The sequence below is a fragment of the Tinamus guttatus genome, unplaced genomic scaffold (assembly GCF_059628265.1).
Source record: "Tinamus guttatus ecotype Peru unplaced genomic scaffold, ASM5962826v1 Tinamus_guttatus_pri_ptg000060l, whole genome shotgun sequence".
Classification (NCBI taxonomy): Eukaryota; Metazoa; Chordata; class Aves; order Tinamiformes; family Tinamidae; genus Tinamus; species Tinamus guttatus.
Genome location: NW_028288594.1, coordinates 8,613,060 through 8,630,250, shown reverse-complemented (window position 1 = coordinate 8,630,250; position 17,191 = coordinate 8,613,060). Strand labels below are relative to the sequence as shown.

At 50.0% G+C, this 17,191-nt stretch overlaps 1 protein-coding gene across 1 annotated transcript in view; it reads right to left on the bottom strand.

Annotated features, from left to right (window-relative positions):
- Positions 1 to 17,191, bottom strand: part of GLI2 (GLI family zinc finger 2) — a 171,577-nt gene that overhangs the window by 61,120 nt on the left and 93,266 nt on the right. Inside the window, exon 3 of the mRNA XM_088519571.1 lies at positions 6,378 to 6,483. Coding sequence (XP_088375697.1) covers positions 6,378 to 6,483 — 106 coding nt within the window. The remainder of the gene's footprint in view (positions 1 to 6,377; positions 6,484 to 17,191) is intronic.

Genomic DNA, 17,191 nt, shown 5'->3' with positions numbered 1-17,191 from the left:
CCCAAATCACCTCCCCTAAGTTCCCAAAGAGCCACCTAAAAGCAACACACTCTGGCTAATTACAGAGTAGGGAGAGGTTTGAACCAGCCTTTGGAAGGGGACTGGACTCGTCAAACCATCGCAAACTCACACATTCTTATTTTCTTAAAGAAATAAAGAGGTATGTGGGAAAGAGGGGGGCAGACTAAACTGGATGTGGGAGCCCCCAAACCTGTTTCCCAAATGAGCCATGTGTCTCTTTGGTGAAAGCCGTAAAACTTTGCGAAACACAGAAGAAGGTCTCTCTGAGCAGCTGTTTGCTTTGACTCCGGAGGGAGCTCGCTGCATCTCCAAAGCGGCACAGCACCATCCATCACAACCCGCCAAACATTTTCTACCCCGGCAGCAAAGCAAACACGCGACCACGCGTTCCTCGGCGCGGACCTTCCGCGCGGCCTCCTTGCCGCAGGAGCCGACGCCAGACCCCGACACCTCCCAGCGCGAGGGGAGACTTGCAAAGGACTTCAACCTGGCAAAACCAAGGGGGTTTCTTTCCTTCCTTTTTTTCCTTACATAAGACCAGCAAAAAAGCACACTGGCTACAATTGCAGATTCCACCCCTAAAGCAAGAGACGCTAGAGTTTCTCAAGGCAAAAGTGTGCGATGATGATTATTATTTTTTGTATGGCTAAACAACATATTTTCCCTTAACCCTAGTTGGCCTCCGCTGGCTGAATCTCAAAAAAACAAAACAAAGGGAAAAGAAAACCAGCTTGACACAGATATCCAGCGTGGACAATCTTGGGTTCAACACTAAATTCAGCAAATCTGTAAGCCCTTGAAAGACAGTCTTCTAAGGACGAAAAGTTCAGCAGCCACCTGGTCCACCTCTGCCTTGCTCTGCCGAGGCAGCTCAGGAGCATTGGAATCGCTCCTGAAAGGGCCTTCTGCAATTTTGAACATGGTGAAAAGAAAACAAACCTTGGCAAGGAGGGGCACTAGGATCAGATAACGAAAAACGCGTAGGCTGAATATCAGGGAGAATCTGTAATATATTAAGATCTCAGGGAAGCAGAGGAAGATCCATGATTAAACTGGATAAAAGCCCCACCAAAGGGAAATTAAGGGCAACTCCACATTAGCATGGAGACAGAGTCTTCTCCACCTTTAGGTCTTTTGGGACAACTCATGAAAACCATGGAATTTCACACGGCGGCCCCTCATGCTCCTGCTGCCTTTGTCTGTGTGATTCTATGAGCTCAGTTTTTATTATTATTATTTTTGCATGAGGACAGCAGAGCGGCAACAATATTTTCCTAATAAATAATGGCAGAAGTGCATCCTGAAGCAGCACCAGGATGTCAGTGCAAAAACAAGGCTGCTTTTGTTTGTTGCACAGTGTAATGCCTGGTGGGTTTTAACCACAGTTTAGGAGCTACTGTTAAAAAGCTTCTTGCTGAGTCAAGCCTAGGCATGCTGTTTACAAGGGTTAGCCCTGAAGGCTTTTGCATTGGCAAAGACTTTTGAGCTGAGCTAAGGACTTTTTTTGTTGTTTTTGTTGTGTCGTTTTTTAAAAACAAGAAAAATGTTTGGAGCAACTAAGCACACCTAGAAGTGGGGAGGGGAAGGGATCCATCAGCAATCCCTGGCTATCTCTGCCAGCAACTTGATTCTGCAATTAAGGACTTCATTTTGCAACACTGACACTAAGAGTCCCCTCAGCTTAAAGCAAAGGGAGTTGTTGCCAGAGATTGGGCCCCACGGGAGTTAACTTTTGGGGAAGCAGCTCATTAAAATGTGAAATATCCCCTTTGTTACAAAGGGGCCTGTTCCAATACATGAAGTGAATTCATTTGGTTCGGCTTTGAAACACCCTAGCTGACGACTTTCAGCCAGGTAGCACTGATCTATGCTCTGCCTACAAGCAAGAGTGCCGAGTCAAATCCTAACAAATCAATAAAAACCGTACACAGGAAAAACAAAACACACACACACACAAAGAAACACAGAAAACAACACCTGCCATTAGTCATCCACAGAGTCTGGGCCATCTTATACTGCAAAAAAGAGAGGGATTGAAGGGAAAAACAGTACGTGGCTGTGTAATTTAATGCATTATTGCAACGGTATACAGAAGGGGTCGGAATCTGCAAATTTATTTCTGTCATTTCCTAGCTTTGAGTGCTATATTTTGCAACCTTAACATTAAATGAATGTTGTTTGGGGAAAGAGATGCCTCATACAATTCATATTTACTGACACAATTTCCTTTATTCTGCTCTACTTCTACACTCCTGAATGAGATTTCATCCCGTATTCAGGTTTACTGCATCCTGCATTACATATTTTCCCACTGTTCACTGGGATCCAATCCTGCCTTTAAGTTCTCCATATGACCACAAGCCCAGACCTATTAGAATCCACTCTGATGTTTTAAATCCATAATGTTCCTACTGATTTGCAATGTAGAGAATTCAAAGTATCCTCTGAAAGTGATCTTTGATTTTTCCTGACTATCCAAGCAAGCCCCATGATTCTACCTAGGCCTCCATAGATGTTCTTAATAGTGCCATCACTTCCAAAAAAAGAGAAAGGTGTAGCACCGAGTGAGTGAAAATAATAGAGTGTGTTCAGCAAATTGTGATGTCCTAATGACTGAAAAAAAAAATCTTATTTTACCCTGAAAAAGTCATTAGAAGTGCTCTTCAGGGCACCACCCCAACGGGATCTGCTAGCTGACTCGACCTATATACTAAATGCTCAGTGATTTGGAAAAAAGACTAGAGCCCTGAAAACTATTTTTCATGCTTCTTAACAAGAAAATGACAGAGATCAATATAGACAAAGCAAGCAGAAAGCCAATAATTCTTTAAGGCCCCTGTTCAGGCACGTTCTTCCGTTAAGTGTTCTATATTCCTTCCCATATTCTCAAGGAGAGAGTCCCACAGATGGTCCTGCTGAAGAGAACCCTGCAGATGAGATCTCTACAGGGAGGGTAAAATAAGTTAATGCTGTCATTAGACCAAATGCAAGCGGCGAGGAAGGGGAATGCACAGCCACACCACATCGAGCAATCAGGAAACAAACCTTTGACATAACGCAGCAGGCAGATAATAAGACCCCATAGCTGACAACAAATGAGACTACACTTAATTTGCTGTGCAATGTTCATGTAATTAGATAAATTTGGTACCGGCAAGACAGCAGACAGCGAGAATACGGTCTTGATGAATTGGGGGCTCTCTGTCAAGCACTGATCACATTCATCATAAAGCCAAAACTGAGAGACTCAAATTTTCTTCCAAATATTTACCATGTTCTTCCAGAATGAAAATCTGCATATGTTTTTTTTCATTATTCGCTTTAAACAGAAGAATGGATTTCTGCACTGCCAGGATGGAGCGTACACACTGCTAGAGCCCGAACTGTGTCTGCAGAGCCCAGCCAGCCCACGGAACAGGAGCCATGCAACAGCCAAGCACGCTCTAGTCCAGGCCTGCCACCCTATTCTGGATGGTTTTTACATCATTACCAGAGAGGAGAGTCAGCGCTACGTTATGGTCTCCAGAGCAGAGACTGGAGAATGAGAAGATCAAAGCAAAGCAACATGAAAAGTGGAAGAGGAACAGGAGAGTGATGAAGCGGAGATGTTTGAGGATAAAGTGGAAGAAAAACACAAAAACATCTCAAAAAACACAGTCAAGAAAAACACTACAGCCAGTGAAGAATTTCTTAGTGCGACTGTGCTATACCCTAAGGCATTTGGAAAGGAGAGTTGGAGAGAAGTTACATTCCCTTGACCCTAAAATGCATGCTCTTCCTAAATTAAATAAAATTCTCTTTTAATTCAAAATAATTGATTGAAGATAAGGCCCAGGACACAGTGCTAACACCTACACGCATTCACAATAGCCGCTGCCTCAGCCCGGGCTACGTTCGTGAACCGTGGTGCCTCCCGCAGGGTCACAGACACACGGAAGTTTCTGCACCAGGAACACGGGCGCGCGGCACCCTGCAGCCCAGCACCTGCAGGGGGTTCAATGGAACCTCTCCTCTTCCAGGACCTATGACCAAGTTCTCTGTCCAATACCTCAAAAGTCATTTTTGAGAGATGCTTCTGAGACGGAGAAGGATTCTGAGGAAGGGTGGTAGATATTTACAGACCTAAATCTATGCTAAACCCTAAGTAAAGCAGGTCCCCAACAAGACAAGTCTGTTGGTCCCCAACAAGACAAGTGTGGCCATTGCTAAGACAGTGGATTATTGGCACTTATTGACCACCTGGATGTCTCCAAGATAATTAAAACAAAACAAAAAAAGCAAGCAGTCCCCCTGATAGATGTAATTTGGAGGTGCAGGTCAGCAGCTGGTGAGCTCCAGGTTGCTTTTGGGGAATACCTTGCTCCACAACTCTACAGGACAGATGCAGTGTTCCTGACCCGCCCCAGGAGGGGTGAAGGAGAACAGGGCTGCAGTGGGATTTCCAAGCATCCAGCAAGGAGAAAAGACAGACCTAACCATGCTCCAGAGCAGCAACCTGGGGTCTCCCCCAAGGATAACTTGATCCAAACCACCGTTGTTTACATTCCTCTCTTCTACTTAGTGTTTTGAATATCTACTCCTTTACAGGTTAACATGTTCTGTACTAGATATACCTACATTTTATTAATAGTTTCCCCAAACTATTTTGGATTATGACCTTTTTCTACAGTTTTGCATGTATTTGCAGACAAGGTCAGGACCATCTCACACAACCTCCTCACAAATACCAGCTCCCCACGTGAACAACCTGTTATTCCTTTCTCCACATGGACTGAGCTACTCTGCCCCTTTAAACAACCAGTCAAACTGCCTGCCAGCCACAGACAGATCAACTTATCTTCTGGTAGGATATAGGGCAATGCCCTATCATTTTTTCCTGCAGTGTTTTGGAAGCAGAATAAAGCCCTGCACGACTCCACAGATCTCTTGACTTCTGCCATCTGCAGCATTCGCCTCCCAGGGGCCATTTCTATGCTTGTACCTCCCCAGAAAAAGCCTAGCTCTACAAACAGCCCCCTCAAGAACATCTGAGGCCTGGTGCAGGCAGGGCGATTCGGCCACAGCGGGAAGCTGATGTCCTGCTTCCCAAACTGTTTTGAAAACAACAGAGGAAGCAAAAAGAGAGATAAGCTCCTTGCTCCCTTTTCCCTATACTAATCACAGTGAACATGAGATGAACCCAAACGCAGCAATTTTAAATCGCTGCAGAACAGGCAGGCCATAACCAAGCGCAGGCATTGGGGCAGTCGCGCCCTCTCCTTCCCTTTGCTGGCAATGGCGCTTTGACAAGAGACAAGCACGCTAAGGAGAAAAAACACATCCTCCGGACACCGAGACACAGCAGGTTGTGCAGCCCCCACTGCCCGTGGCGACCTGCCTCAGGGGTTGAGCAAACGGCCCTTCCCAGTGCCCGCCTGTGCCCGGGCGGCTGTTCGCTCCATGCGCTCAGGGCTCCTCACGCGGGTGGCACCACATGGCCCCTCAGCACGGGCCTAGGCAGCGTAGCCCTCAGCCCGGGTACCTGCCCCTTCAGAAGGGCTCCAGCAGCTCCTCCCCGGAGGTGCAGCCCAGAGCCGGCCTGTCTTCTCCTCTGCCCAAGCCCTGTCCAGAGCCCAGTGTCCCTCAGCCCTCAGCACGAGTGTCCTCATGGCTCCCCAAAGCAGCAAGGGCTAGAGGCCTTCACTCTAGCTCTATCAACTTAACCACAAACCCTCCCGCATCGTTCCCAAACCCACCACATGAGATCCAGCTTCCTGATGATCCTTCTGCCGGCTGCTATGGGCAGCCACCAGGGAACGGGGAGCGCAGCCTCTCCTGAGGAGGTCATTACCCAACGCCAGGGCCCTCTCCCAAGGGCTGCCTCGACACCCACTTGAGGACCTGTCTCTATAGAGCCTTGAAAACGCCATACGTACAAGGTGCCAGAGCAGCCACCTTGTGAATCAAGCTGAAAAGCACACCTCTACCTTCCCCAAAACGGGAGGGAGGGGATAAACAGTCCAAACAGAGGAAGCCACGCTGGTTTTTTACCAAGACAGCACCAGAAGTGACCCAGGTGTTTTATGAAGTGAGTTTTCCTGAGCCTGTAAAACACCAATAGCGACATAAAACCACTGCCCGGCTGTCCCGCAGCCGTAGGGCCCTGCACAGGTTTAACCGAGATGTACAGCGTGCCTGGCAGCCAGGCCCGCGTTGCCATCGGATGAGAAGAGCGAGGCCCGGTGGCCTCGCCGGGGAGGCACTGCACCCCAAGCAAGGCGCTGTGGCCCAGCGCCCGGCCCACCAAGGGCCCAACTCTGCACCCCGGAGGCTGCCCAAGCTTTTAGCACACGTCGCAGCAGAGATGCGAGACTTACCCGTGAATAGCGTGGATAGAGTGAGGTTCGTAATGGTATCTTCCTTCCTGGTGGCGCATGTCAATTGGCAAAGGAGCGTGGAAGGCCGGAAAAATGTGCTGCGGAACTGTTGAGGGGAATAGAAGAAGAAGAAGAAAAAAAAAAAGGGACTTCAAAAACTTTTCCTTTCCTTTTAAAACAATTTCAAAGGCACTAAATCTCCATGAATTTCAGAGCAAGAGCAGTGCAAGACAAGGGGTCTTCATGATATCAGCGCTATCATACACCAGAGAAGTGGAATGAATAAATAATCAAAGTCATGCGGAGAAATCCTACATCTTCGACATAAAAGATCTCCAACAGGGTTTTTGACAAAGACAAGCAGCTAAGCGCTCTTTGAACTTGAGGAGATTATAAGAAGCACCAAGGAAAACTAGACTTGCAACGCAAATCAGACTCAACAGAGCCTGGCAGGATCCAGACCTGCATCGCCCCTCGTGCCTGGAGTGGCAGCAAACACCTTTCCTGAAGGTCTGTACACATGGGTTCGAAATATTTACCTAAAAATGTTACGGCGAGAGCAGCACTAATGGAAACTGTGTAGGCAGCCAGAAGTGGCTCAAAAATACCTACTGCCAGGTTCTGAGAAAGGAGCCCAAATTGCTCTCACTTGTAATCACTTGAGGCCCTATTTTTTATTCATTTGAGAAGCTTGTTTCATCTTTGATGGAAAGATAAAGTGGTCTCAAAAGGCAGAGAACACCTACATTGACTTATTAAATCTACAGGTTTTAATATTTATTATTGACCCCAAAAGTCACAGCAAGAATACTTGAACAAGTCAGGCTGCTAGAAAACTCATCAGGTTATCTCTCCACACCGCCCCCACCAATTCTGTCTGGCCACCTGGGCCTTTTGTTCAAAAATTACAGAAACTAAAGCACTACAATCAGCAGAGCCTCAGCGGCGATACCGCAATAGCCCTCTGATCGAGCTCGCCCCATCTACAGCAACGCCGATCCCTAGATCTGCATCAGGGATCGGTTTTAAAGATAAAAGGCCAGTTTTGTTCCATCCTTAGAAGCAGGCAGAAATTCACAATTAAAGTTTGCCTAATACTGTCCCAAGTCTTCCTATTCCCCCTCTGGTTTCTTACAGAGGCCTTTCTGTGTAACTGGAGGTTACGACCAAAACCAACCCCCGAAGTGAGCGTTTCAAAACCCAATCTGCATTCAGTCTTCCTCCGTAACTTGCCTCCACGACAGGTAGCATCTCTCTGCAAAGAGGGGAAAGCACCATCCAAAATTGTCACGGCTTGGGCCAAAGCATTCGCTGACGTTAAGTAAACTCCAGCAGCACCAAACTCTTTTTCTACGAAAGACTCAAAGCTCCGGCGTCCGCAACTCCAGCTGCAGCAGAGCTAATGCTGGCTCCTTCGAGCGAGGCTGGGCTCCTCTGGGCTCCACTGTGGAAAACCTGCATAAAATCTCCAGACGCTGCTCTCGGCAGCCAGAGGAGCGGAGGCTCCGCTCCCATCGCAGCGTGCCGCCCGCGAGCAGCGTCGCTCCAGCGCGTCAGCCCGGCCGCCGGCAGAGGGGAGAGACTGCACAAAAACAGCCCTCCTGCCAACCCGCCTGAAAGGCGGCAAGCTAAGGTAGTCGGGCTGGAAAGTATTTAAGGCTGCAGAGCCGCCTCGCGCTGCGTGCTGCAGCGCAGGGCTGGCACCGCACACAACCTGACACACTGGGAGCATTTTTGCAGCCCGCCGAACGCCAGGACACAGTAGGGCCCCTGTTAACCGCTTTTGCTGTCTGATCCTGCCCGCCTCCCCCCACCGGAGCCCCGCAAGAGAATAAACTCGCGTCCGCTGGGATTTCTTTGGCGGGAGAACGACTCACCCTTGCATCGTACAGGGTAGGGATGATCTGCTACACAAAGACCCTTGAAAGGAAGCTTCGTTTGAAGAGGCGGATAGTGTTTTTGAAGGCCTGCAATGCAGCCCAACCAGGGCCAAAAACTCCCATGCCATCTCCTGCCTGGGGTAGCAAACCATAGCAAACCATCCCATGCCAACCCCTCCTGAGGAACGCCGCCCACCCTGAGGACCCTGCTAGACCTCCTGCAGCGCTCAGCCCCGTATTTGAGCTGTATGAACAAACACGGAGGAGCAGGGGCCCCGACCCAACCTGCACAGCCCTATAGGAAAACAGCCCTACAGAAAAACCCTTGCAGCCTCCCAGCACAGGCTGGCTGCCCTGCCTATGCCCAGCGGCTCCGGGGCTGGCCGAGCTCTCCGCTCTCAGGGAAGCGCGGGGCTGCATCGTGGCACTGCCGTGACAGTACGGGCAGCCCCACGGGAACTCCAAGCCCCTTCCCTGGACCCGTGCAGCTCACGAGGGCAGGCAAAGCCGCTGAGGGCAAGAGGTCAAACGCCAAGGTCCTAAAAAACAGGCCCAGCACATCTTACCTGGTGTCTGCCGATGACTAAATGATTGGCTCCCAAGGTAATAGCGGTAATTTTTGTGGAAAAATAAATAAATAAACAGAGTCTTTCCCTGTCGCATTGGAGAGCTGGGAAAAGTAAAGGCATGTTTGTTGCTTGGCCTCCATCCCCAGCTAGCTGCCAGCACAAGAACAACGCCTGAGAAGAATTCCTCCCTCCTCACACCTCCGATTATTAACGGGAGAAAAATTCCTGTGCACTTCCTCCCTCCCACTCCCATGGTTGGGTTGATTCTAGCATTTCAGCCTACTTGGACAGTGAGGGAGTCAACAGGTTTACTTTTATTTGGCGCCTGTTTCTCTCTCGTTCCCCAGCACAGCCATGTGCTGCGTTTCGCTCCAGCCGAGGGCAAGGGAAGTCATTATTTTTGGTGACTTCCCTTTGACGCGTTCCACTTCAGGGCTTCCTTTCCTTGGAGCACCAACCAAACCTATCGGCTACAACTGTTGGTGTCGCTCCTTTTTATTCTCTTCCAGGTGCTTGGTCAAAAATAATGAATGCTTTTTATAGGCAATCAACTACCAATTCATAAACGTCAACCCTGCTCTGCTTCTTGTTCCCACCCCTGCTGAAGAGAGCGGCGAGCTGGCAGCAGAACAGCCACGCATGCCATTAACAAAGATGGATGTTTTACACATATGGTTTAAAAAGACAATTATATTCAATTACTTCAAGTAAGTTATAGTGATATATTTCTGAATAGCCACGGGAAGGGCAATGTGATGATTAGGGCAATGAATTTGCCAACTTTAATCTAATCAAGGCAATCTCCTGCTTCGCATTATCTGCTTTGCGGTGGCAGAGGATTTACCAAACCTTAGCAATCTTTGCAGATTTAACCCCAAACCTGCCTAGTTAGCATTAATGAAGCTTTTAGCAGCAGACCTAGGGAAGTGCCTACCCAGGAGAAGGCTGTGCCATGCCCAGCCACCAGGCACACCAGCACACACTGAGCTGAAGGCACAAGACAGGGTCCTCAAAAGTCCTGCCAACGCATTCCTGGCACCCACGAAGGAAGAGAAAATGGCACAACAAATCCAAGCAGGATCAAATGGGCAAGGGCCGAGCGAAAAAAAAGAATAACAGAACTTTTTGTACAGAAATAACCTTGCTCTTCATTAAGTTTATGGCACGCAGCTCCCGGGGTGAGGTATGAGGGCGCGTTAGAAACCCACAGATGGGAGCCCCACCTTGCACCCAACTGCTGCTCCTGCAGCAACGCGTCCGCTGCGCCGCGCGCGCTGATAAGGGCAAGACGCCGCTACCTGTCCCCACTTGTCAGAGCTGATTTTCTGGCCAAGGTTTATGAGCAAGACACGGACCTCCCACCGCTATGTTTCTCATCCTCTTCTATTCAGGGGCCAGCCAACCCTCTGGCTTCAAAGAGAAGAGATATGAAGCAGAAATGCAAGTTTAAAGGGGATGTCCCTTTGCCGAAAATCCCAGGAATCGGGGCAGGAGGCATCCAGAAGAGGCATTTTTTGAGGATGATGTAGGCTTTTGATTATCTCCGCAGATAAGCCCCCGCCTCCAGCGGAGCGCACACCGCACGTATTGGTTTGTATGGTGAGCAAAGGCACCGTTTTGACATCACGCACAGCAGCAGCTCTTTCTGAGTCCAAAAAGGAGAATTACGAAGGGTCAAGTAATCTTTTTCTGTTCCAAATGCTTCAGCCTGCACACGTGATTCTTCTTTTTTCCCCTTCTTCTTTAAAGCGACGGGACCCCACACCGCCAAATTTCATGCTTTGCAGCCTGCATCCACGAAAACAGCTCAGAGCTCTTCCTGAATGAATCCGCCAAACTGGAAACAGGCAGTGGCCCCTGATGGTAGGAACAGTGAGAGACTGGGGAAAACCCCAACTACTGCACCCGTTACCAGCTTTCCAAAACTGACCAGCATTTGAGGGACGTTTTACGTTCCCTGTGGAGCCGCGTGCGGTAGCTCCAGGCCGCAGGCGGGCACCAGGAATGGTTTTTTCCTGTGGACTCTTCCTGCAAGAAAAACGTCCCCCCTAGGAGCCAGGGGTTGTGTCTCCGAGCAGGATCCTGTACCAAGTCGGGAATGGAGCTGGGGCTTTTTGCAATCAAGAGGTGAAACAAAAAACAGGAAGCTATTTCTACCTGTAAAACAAATAATTTATTGAGATCCCTTTTGGCTTGATTTCCTACAACTCCTATGACACACTATCTTTCATAAAGGGATCACAAATTACCTTGCAAAAGGCTTTGTCTCACTTAGAAGAGCGAACATTTCTATCCATTTGATAACATGTCCCTTTACTCACAGGGAACTGAAACTGGGTAAAATGAAGTGCCCAAGTCTATGGGGACAAATAAGCGGCAGTGTCCAGAGGCAGCAAAGAAGAGACACCTCAGTCTGTGGCCTTTGACCACGGCAGGCAGAAACTGCCACTTCACCTCCAAATGGCTTCAGCGTCCAAGGACATTGGCCTGATGTGGATTAGCGAGAGGAAATCTTGTCCGGACAGCAGCTCCCACAGTCCTGTCACCACGGTGGCACTAGTGACTTGGCTGGCGCAGAGGAAAGGAAAAGGGGATGTCCCCAAGGATGCTGGCGAGGCTCTGCCCGCTTATGTGGCACCAGTGCTGCGCTGCGGGAGCCGGGTCTGCACCTGGAGATGCCGCTTGGCGCAACACCGCGGGCTGCAGCTCCCGGTGCTTTTGACTGAGGCCTGTCTCCTTGGAAAAGGATAGGGGCAAAGTAACCGCTGCCCACACTAGACACTACAAACAAAACTAAGTCGTCAGAAGATGCATTTGTCAGATTTCCCCATCTCTAGAGCGTAGACCCTTCTTACTGTCTGCATTTTCTCCAGATGCCCAAATTTCAGTCTCTTCTCAAAGGCAAGGCTACAGCTACACAAACACCAAGTGCCCTTCAGTAAAAGAAGCCTGAAGCAGCAGGTAAGAATTGTCAGAGACAGCATTTGTTGCCGTGCTTTTTGAAGCCCCTGTTTTTGTTAAACACCCCACACGTTTTAGAATGACACATTTTGACCCTGAATGACTCCAAACCAGCAAATTTTAAGTTTACAATAGCACCTAAGGAATCAGGCTTTGCTGAACCTGGCCTGGGGTGCATAAGCACGTGCGGCTGCTCGCCTCTTGCCGATGCTTCTCCCCTCGGCCTTGCAGCACGGCCCCTATCGCCCGGCGCATCGGGCTGTAGGTATCGGCGAGGGAGATGTTTTGTGTTTACGTGACGTCCCCCGAATAATGATCTCGCTGTTTAAGTGAGTTGAGCGAATGAATGAGCACAAGAAAAACATCGCTGCTGAAAGCACAGCCAAAGTTAATGCACCATTAATAATGGCCCGGGTGAATTATTGGAAGAGATAATAGGGCTGGGGTCAGGGAAGGTCCGAGACAAAGAACAGGGAAAATTGGGTCACAGAAACATGACAGAGCAGATCACATTGGTTCGCCTGTGGGATTCTCCTCTGATGAAGTCATGTATTACCACACAGAATATTAACTGCTTTGCAGGGAAAACCATTCCCAGAACTATCATTCAAACCAATATAGGCAGGAAGGGGGAGCAGAAACATACGGTAGCCGCTTCTTAGCGCCCAGCAAGCCCCCACGTGAGAGCTCAACCCCAGTGCTGCTTACACGCGCACAGAGCGCACCGGGCGCGCGCTCAGCTCAGGGAGGGTAATTACGCGGCTGCTAATTACACCAACCTGCGTTCTTTTTAAGCACAGAGATGAACATGCATCTTGAGGAATAAACTGCCCTCTCTGACCCGCGGCACAGCGCATTTCGGGCAGAGCTTTCCAGGTGCTGGGCAGCAACAGCTCTTCCGTCACCAAAATCCCACTCTGGCACGGCAGGCTGGACGCGGAGCCGCAACCTCCGCCACCGGCCACCCCGCTCCGTGACACCAAATTCTTGACTAAACCGAGGTGTGTCAGAAGTTCTCTGTTCTGAAGCGGAGATAATAACACCTCCCTACCTCAGAGGTTTGGTTAATGTTTATACAGCACTTCAGAAACGATGCGGTAATTAAGTGCTCGCTATTATTGTATCAACGTGTATAATGATGCCGGCAGACAGCACTACAAACACAACGAGCAGTGCGCGAGCCCCGCTTTTGTTTGCCTTGGGTTTGGTTTCCACACAACACACTTCAATTATTATCGGTTAATTGTTGCGCTGTTTTATTAGCTGCTTAGTGGCTTTGACAGAAGAGGAACCTCGCGGATAAAATAATTAAGATAATGATTACTGTCTGAGCAAAGCCTAATTCTGGCCTGCTATGAACATCACAGCAAAGACGTACACCAGGCAGGATCGGGTAGGAATAAACGTCTTTGGGGAGCGCAGGCTGCAGGAGAAGGGGTAAGGAGTCTACTGGGATGCGGATGCGTGAAGAGTAAGCAGGAAATAATCAAAAATACCTTGTCCTCTTCAGCTATAAAAAAGCAGAGCCTTGAAAAGTGCTATAGAACTGGTGCTGTGAAGTAACCGCGAGGCAGAGTCAGAGCAGCTTCATGCTTGGAGAAACTGAGGTACAGCAAGGAGCAGAACACAAAACGGAGAACATTTGCCTCCTAGCTTACCCATTCTCCAACAAAAATTACTGGAACCCCCCCTCCCCAAAGCACCTCTCTACAGATTCACCCAAGCACAGCACAGTTGCAAGGTCTTGAAACCTGTTCTCTTCTCTTCCAGCAAGAGAGACCACAGAGCTCAGCAACCTGAGACCGCACAGGCCTGGGCGGTCCATGCGCATGGGGCCTTGCTTTATGCATGAAGTGTGTCCCTGGACTCACGTGCATTAAAAAGAGGGATCATGTTGCAGACGAACATGTCCAATCGCTGCCTCAGCAGCGGCAAATCGCAGTGCGCTGCCAGATACACCAGAGCGTGCCCGGGGCCATCCCAACAGCGAGGGCTTCAGGAGCTGGGAAAAACCCGACACTCCGAGAGCTGCCCGTACATTTCTTGTCCGCCCCAACAGTGGCACGCTTAAGCAAACTATCAGTCTTTTCCCAGGCAAAAGGGTTGTAACAACTACTGCAAGGCTAAAAATGGCCCTTCTCTCCACATGGAAAATTTAGATTGAAAATTTAAACCTTCATTGACATTTTCTATAGAAAACAGAGCCTTTTCATCAAGGACTCAAACCCCAAAATACGTTGTCTGCCCTGAAATCCTGCCGCCCGCCTCGGCCAGCGAGGGAAGCAGCGGCCGGGGACGCGGATCCTGCTCCGCGCTGCGCACGTCAGCTGCCGTCGCACCAGGATTCACGCTCGACTCGGAGCGCAGCCTTTCAGGCACTTCTCTTGGCGAGAACACAGGCATTTTTTTGAAGTACGCAGACAAGTCGCGCTGAAAGATCTATTTTTGCTCTTGTAAAACAGGTTGTACCCAAAATTTCCAACAGCTTCAGAACAGGATTGTGCAGATGGGTTCATTCAAGCCTAGGAACGTGCTTTGAGACGTTCAGGTGGGAATCTGAACAAACACAGTGCACTATTTATTATCCTGCCAGAGTCCTGGGGTCTTCTGCTTACTGCTATGTGGTCACCTTGGGGCAATGTATAAAAACTGTTATTTTAATACGTCTGGGAAGACTAAACAACATGAAAGAAGAGTCTCCCACGGGCAGGCTCTGCCAGAGGGACCCCGGTGAGCACAAGGCAGCCCTGCGGAGCGCGTCCCGAGGTGCCCCTGCATCCCTGCGCTCTGATGGGTCCCTGAAGTGCAGCCACCAGGAATGTCTCTTGCAGCGCTGCTGCTGTTGGCTGCAAATCACAAATAGCTTGAGGTGGCACAAGGCTTAGAATAGGCTTTCAAAAGTGAAAGAAAACAAACAAAAAAAAAAAGGCAAAACCCCAACATTTTGGGCTTACAGATGCTGCCCTAACCAGCATTTTCTCCTAAGCGGGCCTGGAGTTCTTCTCTGCGACAAAATGGCTTTTGGCCACCAGCGCAGCGGCTGCGCATGGCGACCTGCTCCACTCTCAGGCTGCCGAAGGCCCCGCACTTGGGCCGCAGCACAAGCGGAGCACGGGAGGCCCCAGCTCCGCTCGCAATGAGCGTCTTGTGCCGGACGCGGAGCCAGGGGACGAGCGGGACAGGGGGCGCAGGGGCAACGCGGCTGCCCCATCACCCCGAGGGCCGGGGCCAGCGGCGTTTCCCAGCCATGGTCGGGCGCGCGACGAGCGGCGCAGAACAAAACGCAGAGCCCCGCGGCCTGGTGCGGCTCGTTAGCTCCGCAGGTCCCGAGCTGTGAACGAATGTGGAGAGACTTGGGAAAAAAAAAAAAATTGCTTAATTGCCAGGCTGTCACGCCAAAAAGTATTTCGAGGCTGCTGCCAATCTGACAGTTATTAACAAACAATGAGGCCACAAGCCCTGGCGGCACCGCGCGCCTCGTTACTTCGACTCATGTGCCGCATCCCAACAGGAAGTACTTAATAAGAATAATAATATCCCGAAAGGCCAACCTACGGCAGTGCAATTAAAAGGCTTTTCTGTCTCTCTTTAAGGGGGGGAAAAAAGGAAAAAAAAAAAAAAAAAAAAAAAAGGAGAGGGAAATTAAAATCAGACAGGAAATTCCACTAGAACAAGCTGGCTTGTGTCCTAATAACACAGGGCTGTGCCAACTCCTCCAGAAAGCAGAGGAGAGGGGAGAAAAAAAAAAAAGAAAAGAAAAAAGGAAAAAAAGAAGCTCTCTAGACTGACTCAGATCTGAGGCTACATTGTGGTTCGGCTGTGGCTGCAATTCTAAAGGGAGAAAGGCAGCTCAATCAAATAAAAGGAAGTTTGCTTTTCTAGCGCGCGGCTGTTATATAATGTAACTGTTGTATTAAAGCGAAGCCACTGCAGCTTTGTCAAGAAAATACACAGGCCGATAAGCTTGAAGGGCCAGATGGATCTTGGGGCTTGTTCTCCCAACAGCTGCTGCAAGAGAATGGGAAAAAAAAAGGAGGAGGAAAAGAAAGAAAAAAAAGAAATCCAACTAGCTAGCAAGAAATCCCAGCATGAAGGGGGGCAGACCAGATGGTGGGTAAACTTGGGGATGGGGTTTTAGGCACGTTAAAGGCTAGGAGAAAAAGCACTATGTCAGAAACATACACACAAGAACAGAGATTTCTCCAGATAGCATAGCTAGAAAGAAAAAAAAAAAAAAAAAAGTTCCTACAGGTTTAAGGGGAGATTTCTTTCTCGGAGTTTTTACATTCTGCTTCCTTGGGAACAGCAGCAGCCTGAAGTTCAGACTCACTAACCACTGGCAAGTGCAGCTGATGCAGCAGTTTCCAAAACGCACGGGGCCAAGGAGCCGCTGCCTGCTCTGGGCGCGAGCCAGCGAGCGGCAGATTCTCCGAGCAGCAGCTTCCCCTGCGCACCTCGCGTTAAAGCTCATTTCAGACGGAGCCGCGTCCCTGAAAGCGCTTGCCAAGAGGGACCGTGCGAACCTCAGCGACCGCTAAGCGTCTCGAGCGTCCTAGAGAGCTGCTACCACACGGGGACCATCCTCAAGGCACATCTTGCCCTTGGCATCCCCAGGAGAAATGCACTTAATGCGTGTGCCAGTGAGGTCCTGGCAGAAATCCTGTCTCTCGTCTAAGGCTGCTCTGCAGGGAGCAGAGCTGAGCGCAAATTCGCGAGCAGGCAAACGCAGACCATGCTACACCAGGACCAGCTCATCTGAGCAAAGCTCCCCTTGCTTCTCAAGCGGCAACCGCTTCAGCTCATCTATAAAACAAGGAGAGTGTGCCATTATATGGAGTCATTGTGGGAGGTGCCATTAATCACCATTTACAACCAGGAGGCACCAGAGATGCCTTCAGCTGCACCCCCACACGACCAGATCCAGGGTCTCCACCACGAGCCGTGGAGCTGCAAGGGGAAGCAGGGATGAACAGCCATAGATGGGAAATGCGCAGACTGCTCGAGTACCAAAGCCAAAACTGGCAGAAGAGGAGGTCGAGCACACAGGCTATGGCACGGTGCTCCCTGCACAGCACTTCCCTCCCTCGGCAAGCCTAGCAGAGCCCTGAGCGCACACCCGCCGCTCGCGCAAACACAGGCTCTTCGCGAGCAGCACCACAAGGCGCAGCCTCGGAGCAGGTCGCGGATGGGGACGGCTGGTAGCATGGAGACGTTGTGCCCGGCGCCCTGGCCACGCGTTCGCACCCCTTGCCCGCGGCGGCACCGGCCCTCACGCCGCCACGCGCCCAGCCAGCGCAGGGAGCTCAGCCAGTTGAGAATTACTCACCTGGTATTTTTATCACATGGGTTTCCAGCTGGATCTGCTCCCTGAACCAGCCCAGCACGAGATCGCTGGCGCGAGAGC